This window comes from Zalophus californianus, chromosome 11 (assembly GCF_009762305.2).
Source record: "Zalophus californianus isolate mZalCal1 chromosome 11, mZalCal1.pri.v2, whole genome shotgun sequence".
NCBI lineage: Eukaryota > Metazoa > Chordata > Mammalia > Carnivora > Otariidae > Zalophus > Zalophus californianus.
This window is the reverse complement of record NC_045605.1, coordinates 1,576,688-1,592,344: the sequence shown is the minus strand read 5'-3', so window position 1 is coordinate 1,592,344 and position 15,657 is coordinate 1,576,688. Positions and strand designations below refer to the sequence as shown.

Genomic DNA, 15,657 nt, shown 5'->3' with positions numbered 1-15,657 from the left:
CACTGGTTATTTGCAGTAAATTTTTTAAAAGTCTGTCAACTAATCAAAAAAAGAAGTAATAAAATAGAGACTTAAAACCTTCAAAGTTACTAGATGCATGTGTGTACATATATGCACATATATAGTCATTTTGGGTTTTTTTTTAATTTTATTTATTTGAGAGACAGCGAGACAGAGAGAGAGAGAAAGAGCACAAGCAGGGGGGGAGCGGCAGGCAGAGGGAGAAGCAGGCTCCTCGCTGACCAAGGAGGCCGATGGATGCGGGACTTGATCCCAGAACCCCGGGATCATGACCTGAGCTGAAGGCAGATGCTTAACCCACTGAGCCACCCAGGCGCCCCTACAGTAATAATTTTGAATATAATTAACTGCACTCTTTTCTAAATTAATTATCCACATGGATTTAAGAAAGAGGAAAAAAATCACCAATTTAGATTAAACAAAACTTCCATAAAAAAGTAATCAAATAACCTCGTGAAAAAAAATCCTGGAAAAGACTGCACATTAAGTTAAAATGTTCAAGGAGGGGCGCCTGGGTGACTCAGTTGTTAAGCGTCTGCCTTCCACTCAGGTCATGATCCCAGGGTCCTGGGATCGAGCCCTGCGTCGGGCTCCCTGCTCAGCGGGAAGCCTGCTTCTCCCTCTCCCTCTGCTGCTCCCCCTGCTTGTGTTCCCTCTCTCGCTATCTCTCTCTGTGTCAAATAAATAAATAAAATCTTTAAAAAAAAAAATGTTCAAGGAACAGTTCTCCTGATGTATTAACTCTTCACGTGATGAAATATTTACTGGGTTCTTCATAACTGCCAGGTATTTTATGGTTAGTACAAAACTCAAGAGAAAAAATATCCCCTGCCCCTGTGGCTCCTACAGTCCAGTTCTAGGATATATGGTCAAACAGTGCACTGGGAGAGCAGCTGGGAAGATTCCGGAACTGTTCTTTCTTATTAGACACTGTAATGACTTTCAATTAACATATTCCCAAATATTAAACCAACTTCACATTCCTTGACTAATCCTTATCTTTTTTTTTCTTAAATGAGACTAACACTTTAAGATTAAAAAAATAAATACTGATCTAAAGCAACAGGTAGTTAGTTATAAACATTAAGACCTTTTTCTTCCAAAGACTATAAAAACAAAGAAATTTCTACAAACTGAGAAAATAAACAAGCAGAGCCTCTCTTACCAGTTTTAAGAAGTTTTAATTCAGTTAACTATTTTATTTATGACTTTGACCAGTTACATAATAACACTGTGAACACATACAGTTTTGGATACACCAGATTTGGACATTATGTGTCAGAAGCAGAATGGACTGGAAAAAGGAAACGACACTGAACATCTGACTTAGCTGTGCCAGAAAACAAGTAGGAACACCAGATACTCACCTGCAAAGAACAAAGCTGAACCCTTACCTGACACCATATGTAAAACTTAACTCACAAGGCACGCAAGACCTAAAGGTAAGGCTCTGAAACAATAAAACCAGAAGGAGGCCCAGGAGGAGGCTCCATGACATCGGCTCTGGCAACGATTCTTTGGAGAGGACACCAGAGCAGAGGCAACAAAAGCAAAGTTTACGGACGTCTGAGCAACAGGGAAACCATCCACCCAGGGAGGAGCGACGACATGGAAGACAGTGTCTGCTGACTACACATCTCATGAGGGACTCCTCCAACTCAATGACAACTCCAAGTCACAACGGGCAAAGGACTTGAAGAGACCCTTCTCTAAGTAAAATACGCAAATGGGCAAGAAGCCTAGGAAAAAATTCTCACCATCACTAATTATCAAGGAAACACAAAGCCAACCTACGGTGAGCTATGGGCTCGCAGTGTTCGGACGGCTGCTATAAACACATGCAGAAGTAGCAAGCTCTGGGGGGATGTAAAATGGAGCACTGCAAGGATGAACACTCTGGAGCTCCTCGAAACATGAAAAACGGGGTTACCTCTGATCCAGCAGTTCCAGCTGAACACAGGACCTCATAGGGTGCTGGCCCACTCACATGCACCACAGCCTGCCTTACAGCAGTCAAGAGGCAGAAACCCCACCTGCCCAGGGACCGAGGAATGGATAAGGAAAACGTAGGACATACAGACACAAGGGGGTATTATCAACCCTCAGAAGAGAAAGAAATCCTGTCCCACACTACGACACGGATCACTATCTTGGAGACACTCTCTTGAGTAAAATAAGCCAGTCTCCAAAAGACAAATAATACACGATTCTACTTATAGGAGGTATCTGAGGTAGTCAAACGCCCAGAAAACAGAGACTAGAGATCGCCAGGGTTGGAGGAACAGGGAAATGGGGAGTCACTCCTCAATGGACAGAATCGCAGTTTCTCAAGATGTGAAAAGGTCTAGAGATGTGCTGCACAACAAAGTACATACGAACACCACCAAACTATGTAAATAAAAATGGTTACGATGGTAAATTTTATGTGTTTTTTACTGGTAACACCAAAAAAATGAAATATTTATAAAAGGAAAATTTAGATGTATTTTTATAAATATCATCTTATGCACTTATTTAGGTTTATTTTACCTCACCGAAACAAAAAGGGGTCTTTGCGTCTAGTTGACACAGACATTACAGTAGTTTCGGGTGTACAACACCGTGAAGGGACAAGTTCATTATACATGATGTTGCACGCACCGCGGGGCAGCCCCAGCTGTCCCTGCACCACCACGGACCCTGCTCCCCGGCTGCGCCTTCCACGCCTGCGATGCCCTTGTTCCCTCACCGCCCTCCACCCGCTCTGCCCGTCCCATACTGCCGCCCCTGGGGCACCAGTCTGTTCTCTACCTAGAGGTCCGATTTTGCTTTTTGTTTGTATATTCATTTATTACATTCCACTTACGAGTGATATCATGGATTTGTCTTTCTCAGTCTAACTTATTTCACGTGGCATGATCCCCTGTAGGTCATCCATGTGCTGGCAAGTGGCAGGATTTCATGCCATTTTATGGCTGAGCAGTAGGCTGCCCTGTACATATACCACATCTTCTTTACCCATTCATTTATCGATGGACACCTAGGTGGCTTCTGGATACTGGCTACTGTAAATCATGCTGCTATAAACGTCGGGGTGCATGTGTCTTTTTGAATTAGTGTTTTGTTTTCTCTGGCTAAACACCCGGTAGTGCAATGACTGGATCCCAGGGTAGCTCTATATTTTTAATTTCTGAGGAGCGTCCACACTGCGTCCATGGTGGTGGCCACACCGGCTGACAGTCCCCCCCAGTGGAGCATGACACTTTCTCTCCATGTCCTCACCAACACTTGGCTGTTGCTTGGGTTGTTGATTTTAGCCATTCTAACCAGTGTGGTAGCTCACTGTGATTTTGATCTGCATTTCCCTGATGAGGAGTAATGCTGAGCATCTCTTCATGTGTCTGTTGGCCATCTGTGTGTCTTCTCTGGAGAAATGTCTGTCCAGGTCCTCCACCCACTTATTCATCGAACTGACTGTTGTAAAGGAAACTCTGGTGTGTTCTGTACGACCGACAGTTTTTTACAGAGCTTTAGGACGTTCATGGAGACTAGGGCCCTTCACGCCAAATGACTCAGGGTTGAAGTCTCCTTACCTCGTAGGTGATCTTCAGACTTGACTGTAGTAAGATAGGGGTGAAGTGGGGATGGACTTCTGCAGTGAGCCACAGACGAAAGGTATCTTTAGGCTGCAGAGTGTTCAATTCCTTGTGTACAAAAACAGCAACAAGAAAAATCTACTTAAACACACACACACTAATTTCCACTTTATAAATATATTAGTAAGTAAAATTTCTTTCTAAAATCCTTCTGTGACATTCTGATACATTTCCTTCTGTTGCCTATTTGCTCCATGACCTTGGGGTCTAGGACTTACACCGGCTCTAAGCAAGGACAGCAACAGTAAACACCCTGTAAGACACTCGTCCCAGTGCCCAGTGCACACTACGTACAAAGTAAAAGCGTTAGCAGCAACTGAGAGGCCTCAACTAGCAACCATGTGCAGGACTTTAGGTTCTCATTGCTTCAATTCATGCCTCACAGAGTTCTTTAAGGACATCAATTCCTTTATTAGCAAATTTTGTTGTACCTTAGTGCCTACAATATAAATTCAAAACTTCACCATCCGAATTCCTCTGCCCAAGCTGTGTGCGTTGGTCACTTATTCAAATTTTTATGTCTGTGTCTTTACAAATATTATTCTTTCTACCTGTTACTCTCTTTGGAACCTGACAAATTCTTACTCATCTGTCAATTTAAATATCCTGTCTTAGGGGAATATCTTCTTCAACTCTCTATTACCACAGTCCCAGGCAGAATTCATCACTGATGGCAGTTTGTAAATTCTCTTCTGTAGCGTTTATGATGCTACACTGTAGTTATTAAAGTGGCCTGTCTCTCCTAAACCAAGTTCCTTCCAACGGAGCAGGTTACAAATTTTGTATGCAACCCACACTCAGGGCAGCTGCTGTTTTTTTTCTGTACTAAACAAGTGCTTGTAGAATAAAGGAATAAATGAATGACAGAAGAACTGTCAAGAGTTCTAAAAGAATGAGGTCTAAAAATCACTTTAATAAATGTAATCTATGTCTGATACTAACATTCATTATTATAATATAAAATGCAAAGTGAAAGTAACCAAAAAAATGTAAAAAGGAAAAGAATTGGCTTTTATAAACATTTGTGTATGCTTAAAATTGTAAGTTATAATATATACTGTTATACCACGTAATAGTATACCATAATGTACCATTTATACATTTATCCGAATCTACCTTTTCCAGAACTGGCAGCCAAGACACCACCAGATGTAAGTTCTTCAAACACAGCCAGTCCCCATTGCGGGCACATTCCTTCAGCATCTGAATTGCTAAATCAGCTTGACCCTGACCCATAGCAACCTGCAAAAACAAAATGAAAAACAATACTAAACAACAAATCTGATAACATGTAACAGGAGAGATTCAAATTAACCTATCATACATACTGAACTCAATTATTTTGATGAGAATTCTAAGTGTTTAATAACTCTGTTGCCATTTCCAACAGTTGTCTTGTTTTTGTCCTTCATCACTAGCAGATTTCTAATAGTGTTTATTAAAAATACATCATTATAGCTTTGCAAGTTACAGAACAGTATAAATTATTGAATAGTTTTATTTTTGTTTCTCATTCCATTTCCTGCAATTCTTACCCTCTCAAACATGAACCTTAGGAAAAAAAAAGACTTTTTTTTTAACTGTCATCTTGAATTCTTTGAGGGTTTAATCATTAATGTTTAATCATCAATACTACCACTTCCTTGAAATTTACTTCTGATTTTTCCAACAATGCACGTATCTGGCTCTCAAGCTACAGGTCCACCCGTGTAATAGTGTCCTTCCCTAGCTTTCCGTCATCCAGGAATTCCTCACAGGAGCAAGGATTCTACACTTTGCCCACTGCTCCTCTAGGGCTGCTCAGAGAGAGGGGGCCGAGGGGGGCCGAGGGGGCCAAGGAGAGAACAAAGAGAGAGGGGAGGGACGGGTGTCCCGATCTCACTGGAACCCCAGTGCCGTGTTCCCAGGTGCTGCCGTCCACCTGTGCTGAGGGTGCTCAGCGAGCGGCCCGGTCCACCTCGTAGAGCAGACAACCTGCAAGCATATTCGGAGCTGGAAGGCCGAGACGACGGACTGCACCCAGGCTGCACGGTCAGATTCTGCAGGTGTCAGTACGGAGTCCCAGGTGGCTGCACCCACGGACCACGTCCAGTCTAGTCCTCGGCCTGTTTGTATAGGGCCAGTTTACAGCATACCTGTGTACCAGGACAGCCAGGTGTGGGCATGCAGATAATTTATGAACACACACATGGGGAGTCCCGGCTCAGCTTTTGTTGGGTACGTGGTCAAAACACTTTCAAGACTACGGTTATAAATTACTGCAAACCACAGTGATTTCTGTCTCCGTAATGAATACGACATAGCATTTCATTGCTTTTTAGTTGACTTTTACAAGTATTGATTGTGTTCTTCAATTAGACTATAAAGTTCTTGACAGTGGGAACCATGTCTAATTCATTGAATACTAAAGCATGCAATAACACAGGTAATAAATACTCACAACCGATTTTTTTTTAAAGATTTTATTTATTTATTTGACAGAGAGAGACACAGTGAGAGAGGGAACACGAGCTGGGGGAGAGGGAGAGGGAGAAGCAGGTTTCCCGTGGAGCAGGGAGCCCGAAGAAGGACTTGATCCCAGGACCCCGGGATCACGACACAAGCCAAAGGCAGTCGCTTAACCAACTGAGCCATCCAAGTGTCCCTTGATTTTTTTGTTCTAATTTCAAGGTCTAACCCTGAATGAAACAAATAGGAGGTGAAACAAAGTGGTTGAATTGTTTTGATGCACTTATTAGTTAGCCATTATTAAAATGCAAAATAAATCCCACAAAAACAAAAAATGCAAGCATAGGCATGTACAACAGAATCAGAGAAAAGGGTAAGTATTTTGCTCAACAGAAATGACAGCTAAAAATAGGCAACTCAGCATTTCCCATAAAGCGTCAATTATATGAAAAAAGCTTAAAGATTCACAAAACCTCAGAAAAAAATATTTAGTATTAAAATTTTTTTAAAAAGCACAACAGGAAAATGTCAGAAGATGGTTAGCCGCCCATCCCCTGAGATCTACACAACTTCTGCAATTAAAACTTCATTTTTGGGGGCACACCTTGGTGGCTCAGTTGGTTAAACGTCTGCCTTCGGCTCAGGTCATGATCCCAGGGTCCTGGGATCGAGTCCCACATTGGGCTCCCTGCTTCTCCCTCTCCCTCTGCCCTTCACCTCGTTCATGCGTGCGCTCTGTCAAATAAATAAAATCTTTAAAAAAATTAATTTTTTGCATCAAGAATGTATTAGCCTTAGCATATACATTCAGCACAGCAACAAAACTTTAATAAACAGAATCATGAAAAATTATGTCCATATCGAAAGGCTTTACTATATTTAAAAATTTTGCAAATTCAGTACACAAAACTTGACATGTTCAAATAGTCAAACCTACCTCAGATGCAAACAGCTCTACCCTGCAGCTAAAATCAGTGCCAACAGATAGAAGGTGCAGACAAGGCCTCTCATCCATCTCCTCACTGACTGCTGATGGTGCCCTGCTGAGGCGTCAGGACACCCTACCTAGGGTGGAATCAGACCCCCTCGCCTGAGAACCACTCCCTGCTTAGCTCCTTCCGTCCCAGTTCCCCACAACATTCCGACTTCTCCATTTGCTGCTTAATCATTATAGTATCCCCAATGAAAGTTTATTTATTCAGTTGTCAAACACTGAGAGTAAATTAAATACATATTTTGACTAGCATGCAAACTGAATTGCACAAAGGAGGCAACCTGAACAAGGTAAACTCCTAAATTTACCTCAAAAAAATGGTGCTCTGTTACCTAAGTTTTACACACAAGTTTATGTAAATACTGCTGATGTACTATAAGAGCATCAAGTAAAATTTAAAAATTATTCTCAAAAGCTTAGCAAATATATCAGTGTCTTATTACTGCTATAACAAATTACCACAATTTAGCACCTTAAAACCAGACAAATTTATTATCAGATTTCTGGAGATTAGAAGTCCCATCTAACTTCAAGGAGTCTGGCTTTACCACAGGCGGTTCCTTCTGGAGGCTGGAGGAGAGAATCTCCCTCTCGCTTTTCTAGCTTCTAGAAGTCACCCACATCTCCTTGCTTGCGGTCCCTTCCAGCACCTTCCGAGCCAGCACCCCAGCATCTCCCATTGCTCCGGCCACTGCGTCATCAACACACCGGTGTCTCCACGCAGCCCCCCAGCTTCCCCCTTGGAAGGACCCTGTGATGACCCTGGGCCCACCTGACTCATGCAAGACGTCTCCACGTGAAGACACTTACGGAACTACACCTTCCACCACGGAAGCTAACAAATTCATAGGCTCCGGGGAGCAGGACCTGGGCACTTTGGGGGATGTTGCTTGGCCTACCACCGTGAAACATGTTTCCCTAATAGGATCGGGCAGGGCAGGAAGAGCAGGTAACGGGCGCTGACCTGGTGATAGCACTCTCCACTTCTCTCCGCGTTGGCGAGCTCCTGAAGTTCCTGAGAAGGGTCGGCACCCGGGGAGATAATTATCAAGATGGGTTCAATTTCCAGTGTCTCTTTGTAGAGCCGTTTGAGATTCAGGGGGAGTGGGGACAGCTCTTTCAGTCCTGGAAGATATGTGTGAAAGACATGAAAACTACAAAGCAACGTGATTACAGGATGTAGCAGAAAACGGAGGTGAATGATAATCCCGTACATATTACAGTTTCCTCACTGTAAAAACACTCATTGACTAGCAATAACTACCATCTCATGGAATGCTTCCAACCGCTCTGCACCTACGATCTCCACGAATCACTGCAACAACACGGACCGCTGGGCACCCAGATGGCTGTGTCCAGTGCACGAAGAACACACCATCGGTGCTGTGCTCTCACTATGCAAGTTTCTGCCTGCAAGAGAAGACTGAACCAACTGCCCAGCTACACTGCTTTTCATTCATTTCTGTGGCAACTCAGTGCCAACCCCGTGCTGTGCACTGTTGTCAGATTCCCACATGATCTAGCGAACAGCTTCGCTGTCATGATACAGGATGGCTATTTCCTACTTTCACGCATTACGAGAAAAAAGAAAGTGGTATCAAATGAAAAGAATATTCATTTGGAGACAGACGTATGTAAGCTCTCAGGTTAGCCAAATGACCCTATACAAACCACTAAAATACAAGGTGCCTCGGTTTCCTCAGTTGTACAACAGACATAAAACAATCCATACATCATTTGACAGCAAAAGAGGATATAATAGTAAAAACAGATTCCATTTACTCATCACCTACTCTGTGATAACAGCTATTTATTTTACATAAAAGAAAACTAATAGAAGATTGAATGTCTTTCCAAAGGTCACCCAGCAGCTACCTGCTAACTGTATTCAACATAATTCACCTGTGCTTTTTTGAATCTGAAACTCATAATTACGAAGTCCTATACAGACAAGAAATTATAATTTTGCTATTATGTCAAAATCTCTTCTACTAAAATTTAAATGTTTCCATGATTAACGTATTTAGTAAAAGCCAAACTAAAGAAGAACCACTTCAATTGCTAATCAAAATATACTTGTTTGAACTGAGCTAAAAGGAGTATGACACAAGAGTTGAAAAAGAGATTAACAGAATGTAACAGAATGACTCCACAGGCAAGAAAGGTAGACATGAAGAGACAATATTGCACCTTAGAAATTCTAAAATCACTGGAGAAAGGCATTCTTAAGGATTTCTGTAGCCAGCCAGCACCTTAAAATATAAATTCAATGCCTTCCAGATGGGCCAAAGAAGGCCCTTCTAGATAACCATACTGAAGAGACTGATTTCACACCTGCCCCATTCCCCTCCCCCTCTTCACAACAGGGGGTCGTCAGGATAAGTTAAGAACAGTCATAGGCAGAAATATTCCTAATCCCTGCTAAATTTGCCCCAACCGTCTCTGTAAGTTGATGAACTGCTTCTAGGGGTATGTATGAATTTTATTTTTAACTAAGTTGATGTTGCTAACTATCATCCTGTTTTAAGACCTAATCGAAAGGAGTTCTTAAGTATTTGTGGCAAAAATGTAATTAGATATGCTTCTGTTCACTCATTCATTCATAAACTCAATAAACATTCTAGGCCAATTAAATGAACGGTCTGATATTATAACATGTATCAAAAGTCTTAAAAATATGTCTGGCCTTTGACTCAGTCATTGAGATTATAATAATTTAAGAAATAATTCAGGATGTGAATGCAGAAGCAGGTACAAAAACTTTCACTGTAGCTGTTGGTATTAGTAAAAAATCTGGGGGAAACACCCTGAGGAGTCTGAGTAATTTCTGATAGCCATACAAGGGCGCTGAAATCACAAGAATGGTGAGTTACTTTACTGAAAAGCAGATTACTCAACAGACAACATGATTCCATACCGCACTACCCACGCATTCCTGTGCCCAAAAGGAACAGAAAGGTGTGCGTTATCATGTTAACAATGATTACCTCAGGGTGATGGGACACCAGGTGCTTCCTACCTTTGTCTTCTGTCTTCTCACAGAGCTCTACTTGGAGGCATTATGTGATAAACGTGAGAGTATAAACGAAGATAGGTTTCTGTAAGACAACTACTGAATGAAACAGGTTTTATTTGGAAATTAGAGGCCAACGTAAGTGTCTTTAAAAATTTAAAATACAGATTACCACATTATTTTTTTAAAGATTTTATTTATTTATTTGACAGAGAGAGACACAGTGAGAGAGGGAACACAAGCAGGGGAGAGGGAGAGGGAGAAGCAGCCTTTCCCGCGGAGCAGAGAGCCCGATGCGGGGCTCGATCCCAGGACCCCGGGATCGGGACCTGAGCCGAAGGCAGACACTTAACGACGGAGCCCCGCAGGCGCCCCAGACTATCATAGCATTTCTTAAACTAACAAATACGGCTACAGACTCCAGGAGGAAAGGAATCGTGTCTGTTTTGCTCACCATTCTATAGGCATACTGTAGCACAAATTTAAATATTCCTCCTAAAGTTAAAATTCCACAGAAGATAGATGTTCATTAACTTATTTTATACAGTATTTCAAAGTACTGGAATGTTTTGGGTTAGAGAAAAAACCATGAAAAAATATACCATTTATGATAATGTAAGTAATGTTCATGTTACTTGGAATTCCATATTAGCCATTCTGCCAACAGAACTCCCAACAAAATAACCCCACTGCATTTTAATTGAACTGATCTATACATATAATCATTGGTTTTATTAATCCAAGTACCTTTGACTCACTCTATCACTAGAACTGTTAGGGTGAATCATCCAAAACTACTCAATGAAATTGAAGAGCCACAGATGTTCACTGCATTGTGAATTATCACAGGATAAACCTATTGAAAAATTACTAGGATCTTAAATTTTGACCATGCATCTTTAACACGTATCATTTCTTTCAAAAGAAAAAAAAGAACAAAAAAATGAGTCAAAGAAATAACTTAAACCTTTACTGCATTTTATTTTACTCAGATAAAATACCAAAATCATAAAAAAAAAATAATTACAGTTTAAAAAAGAAGGAGGGGCGCCTGGGTGGCTCAGTCGTTAAGCGTCTGCCTTTGGCTCAGGTCGTGATCCCAGGGTCCTGGGATTGAGCCCCGCGTCCGTCGGGCTCCCTGCTCCGCAGGGGGCCTGCTTCTCCCTCTGTCTCCCACTCCCCCTGCTGGTGTTCCCTCTCTCTCTGTGTCTCTGTCAAATAAATGAAATCTTTAAAAAATAAAAATAAATAAAAATTAAAAAGAAAGAATACCAATCCTGCACTTTCTAGGTACCTAAATGAGTAAGGAAAGTAGCAAATTAACATCAGATTATAGGCGGTAAGTATGAAAGATTCATTCTTCCTCACTCATCACATCCGCCCCAACAGAGAGACTGACAAGTTTCCGGAGTACAAAATTACACTTCCTTTATTAGTGAGAAAGGACAACTCTAAGAATGTACCACGAACATCAAGAAAAAGAAGGAAAACTGACAACCACTATGGAACCCAAAGTACCTCAACCAATTAAATGGGAAGAAACCCTTTAGAAATGGAATACTCAAGCCTAGAAACAAACAGTCCAGCATTTTGTGGCAGAATGCCATCTGTTTCAAGATACCTAACCTAGGTGCTGCTGTGAAGGCATTCTACAGGCATAATTATGGCTATGGACCTTAAAACAGCATTTACCGCCGTTACCCTAGTAGGCCAATTTAATCCCCCGGATCCTTAAAAGCGGTAAGTTTCTCCAGCTCAAGTCAGAGACGCAGCAGCAGAGAGAAGCAGGACAGACGAGGTGGAGGGAGAGTAGACGGACGGGAAGCCTGAGAAAGAGCCCCCTGCTCTTGCTGCCTGTGACCATGGAGGAAGGGGGCTGCGAGCCCAAGAACCCCAGCGGCCTCTCCACGCGGAGGAGGCCTCCAGGACAGGGAGGGAAGGAGGACCTCAGTCCTACAAGGCATGCAGCTGATTCTGGGGGAGCCTGGGTTTGGAAATGACTGCTTCCCTGAGCCTCCTCCCCCTGAGAACGCGGGGCCAAGGCCTGGATTTCACGTTGTGCGACTGGGAGCAGAGAAACCAGGCCAGCCCAGCAGGCCTCTGACCCCCAGAAGCCTAAGACAGTACACGGATCCTGTCTGAAGCTGCTAATTTGTGACGATTTGTTACAGAGGCAACAGAAAATGAATATGCATGTCCTTCTGTCCTTCCCCTTTCCTCTCAGGCACAGACGTCATGAGACAGATGGAGCCACGGGAGCAAGGTGCCCGGGATGGGACGCAGGCCCGCATCAGGGAAGGAGCTCTGAAGCAGGAAAGCCACCCCGCTCACGTCGACTCTTAATGGAGAGCCTCCCTGGGGCTGCTGTAGGGCCTTCCAGGAACCTGCCCCTGATAACCTCACATACATAGCCCAACACCTGCTCAGAGCAGTTACTTAAAAAAGTCAAAATTCAATCAAAATTACTCAAGTCCCAATATTAGCATCTGGTAACTGCTATTTTAAAAAGTACTACAGTAGATGTGGCTACTATATTAAAGCTTGGTTTGGAGGATTAAAGTGACACGCCTAAAAGTTGTGAGGACTGCCCTATCTTGAAATTGACACTACTTTCATCAATACATTTTTAAGTTGCTATTTGAAAGTGTACAGATTATAAAAAGGATTGCTAAAACTTAATAAAAATCTTTCCATAGAAATGATGCTTGAGAAATTACATTTGAAATCAAATCTTTACAATTGGATTAAAAAGAGGTAAAGGCTTGTCATTCTCTAGCAATTTGAATTTTTAAAATTTATTCATACACTAAGAACTCCAATTTTATATGAAAACTGTATTAATAAAACCATCTGACCAAATACAAAGTCATCCAGCCATATATCAATATGTATAATTTTTGCTTAAAAATAGGCAGAATATAATTTTAGAAGTATATTAAACTTTCAAAGCATTTGAATATGTGAATATCATGAGGTTTTTAGTTAATGCCATTAAAACTTAAATGTTATTTAACCAGGAGGTGAAACAGTACCATAACAGAAGTATTCCGAAGAGCTGATAGAAGGTCCGACTACGAAGGAAGGTCATGTGCAATGTGGTACAAAGACTATCGGAACGAGGAAAGAACAGACATTGAAGAGCCTCCCTGAAAACTGCCTTGTTTTACTGAAACTTGCACTGAGTTATAGAGCAGATGATAAATACAGAGATAAACCAAAAACAACAGACAATGTTGGGTCCTAGAGAATTAAAACGGGCTGATGTGTTGGTGCTGTTTGGTGGCCCAGTAAGACCGTTCTGAAACTGCAGTAGTATAAGTTAACATCTGAATGACAGAGAGGAGCTATCCAACTAAAAAAAAAAAAGGAAAAAAAAAAAGGATTCAACCTGTCCATGCAACACCCGGTGCTCATCACAACAGGTAATGTATGCAAGTGTTGAATCACTGTTATTTTTCACCTGAAACTAACACTGTAAGCTAATTATACTTGAATTTTAATAGGATAACATTTTTTCTAAAAAAATCAAGTATTAAAGGGAATAATAATCATCTTGGAGAACTAAGAGCTATTATTCAGGTCGTTGGAAGATATCCCTATATTAAATAAAGTCTCCAGAAAAGGATCCAAGAAAAAGGAGGGAAAGCAGAGTAAACAGGTGGTGCAAAGGTGCTAAGGCTGTTTTGGCACTAACGCCCAGAGGTGAGAACGGTACAAGATGGGGCCAGAGAAGCAAGCAGAGTCTTGTCACCTTATGTAAGGAATCTGGAGTTTATTCTAAGTGTTTTGAGAGATTTTGGAGATCTTATGCAAAAATGGAGATGGTTTGGTTTCAATTTTTTAAAGATTACACAGCCATACAAAGAGAATGGGTTGGAAGGGAAGCAAGCACTCAAGTAGGGAGACCAAATAAGAACAAACATTTCTAGTGCTTCTGTTCCAGAAGCTATTTAAGGCCTGCGGCACAACCATAAACAACATAAATATGTGCCCCCATGTGCCTTATATCTAGTTGGACACCAGTCAGTAACATCATGTCAGACAGGAGTCAGTTATGGAGGAAAACAAACAAGGTAAAGGAGTATGAGTATGTTGTTTTATACGGAGCACTCAGGGAAATCCTTGCTGAAAAAATGACATCTGAGCAGAGAAGTGGGGAAGATAACGGGGGAGGCAAAGAGCTCCCTTGGAAGAAGGAACAGCAAGTGCGAAGGTCCTGAGATTGCAGAAACTCACTGGGGGCTCTGGAGGAACAGGAATAAAGGGCTATCATGGTTGAAAGGACGGAAAGAGGGTGGGAGTGGAAGGGGATGAGATCTAAGAGGGGAACCAAGGGCCGGAAGACGGAAGATCCTTTAAGACAAGGTAAGGACTCAGGCCCATGAGATGCCATCACAAGACGGAACTGAGCGGCAGTATGATCGAACTTGTATTTCTAAAGGCACTCTGGCTGCTGTGCTGGGAAGAAACTGGGAGTGGAGAAGAAAAGAAGCCTGAATAGCAGTACTCCTGCTCTGAGGTAGCGGCTTAAACAGAGGGGCAGATGGTGGAGGAGCTGTGAGAAGTGGATTCTGAGTCTGTCTGCGGGCAGAGCCAAAGCTGTGGCAGTGAGTGACATGAGAAGGGACCGTAGTTTGCATCTGGCTGGTAGCAAATTAATTCAGAGCACATTTTAGAGACGAAGCAAAAGAACCTGCTGGTCGATGGGAGGACGGGAGTGAAGAACAAGGAGAAAGGGTGTCGTTGGGGTGTTTGGGTTAAGCAACTGAGTGGACACCAGCATGGCTGAGTCAGAAGTTCTGTACCGGTCTTGGCAAGTGTGCAATATGACATTCCTGTGGAACATCAAATAAGCACTTGGACACAGGGGTCTCGAATTCCAGGAAGAAGTCAGAGCTCAAAAGAGGAGATCAAAGAGTCAGGCATTTGCAGATGACACTGCAAGTCAGGGACGGGCTGAGCTTACCCAGAGAGAGAATGCAGTGGAAGGAAGAAGAGGCCAACATTTCCAAGACATGCAGAGAAACAGCCAGTAGAGGAAAATCACAAGGAATAGCCTAAAAGGGCTGAGGACTGAAAGGAGAAACATAATCACCAAGATAAGAAAGTAGAGAGCACAAACATTTAAAGAAGAATACCCATTCTTCTGAAACCATTCCAAAAAATAGAAATGGAAGGAAAACTTCCAAACTCGTTTTATGAGTTACCTTGATCCCCAAACCAGACAAAGACCCCATGAAAAAGGAGAACTACAGACCAATATCCTTGATGAACATGGATGCAAAAATTCTCATCAAAATACTAGCCAATAGGGTCCAACAGTACATTAAAAGAATTATTCACCATGACCAAGTGGGATTTATCCCTGGGCTGCAAGGTTGGTTCAACATCCGCAAATTAATCAACGTGATACAACACATTAACAAAAGAAAGAACAAGAACCATATGATCCTCTCAAGAGATGCAGAAAAAGCATTTGACAAAGTACAGCATCCTTTCTTGATCAAAACTCTTCAGAGTATAGGGATAGAGGGTACATACCTCAA

The 15,657-nt window shown here is 42.1% G+C and overlaps 1 protein-coding gene across 1 annotated transcript in view; it reads right to left on the bottom strand.

Annotated features, from left to right (window-relative positions):
• DYNC2H1 (dynein cytoplasmic 2 heavy chain 1) overlaps positions 1–15,657 on the bottom strand; it is a 317,720-nt gene that overhangs the window by 135,455 nt on the left and 166,608 nt on the right. Inside the window, 3 exon segments of the mRNA XM_035722795.1 lie at positions 3,594–3,704; positions 4,773–4,898; positions 8,063–8,223. Coding sequence (XP_035578688.1) covers positions 3,594–3,704; positions 4,773–4,898; positions 8,063–8,223 — 398 coding nt within the window.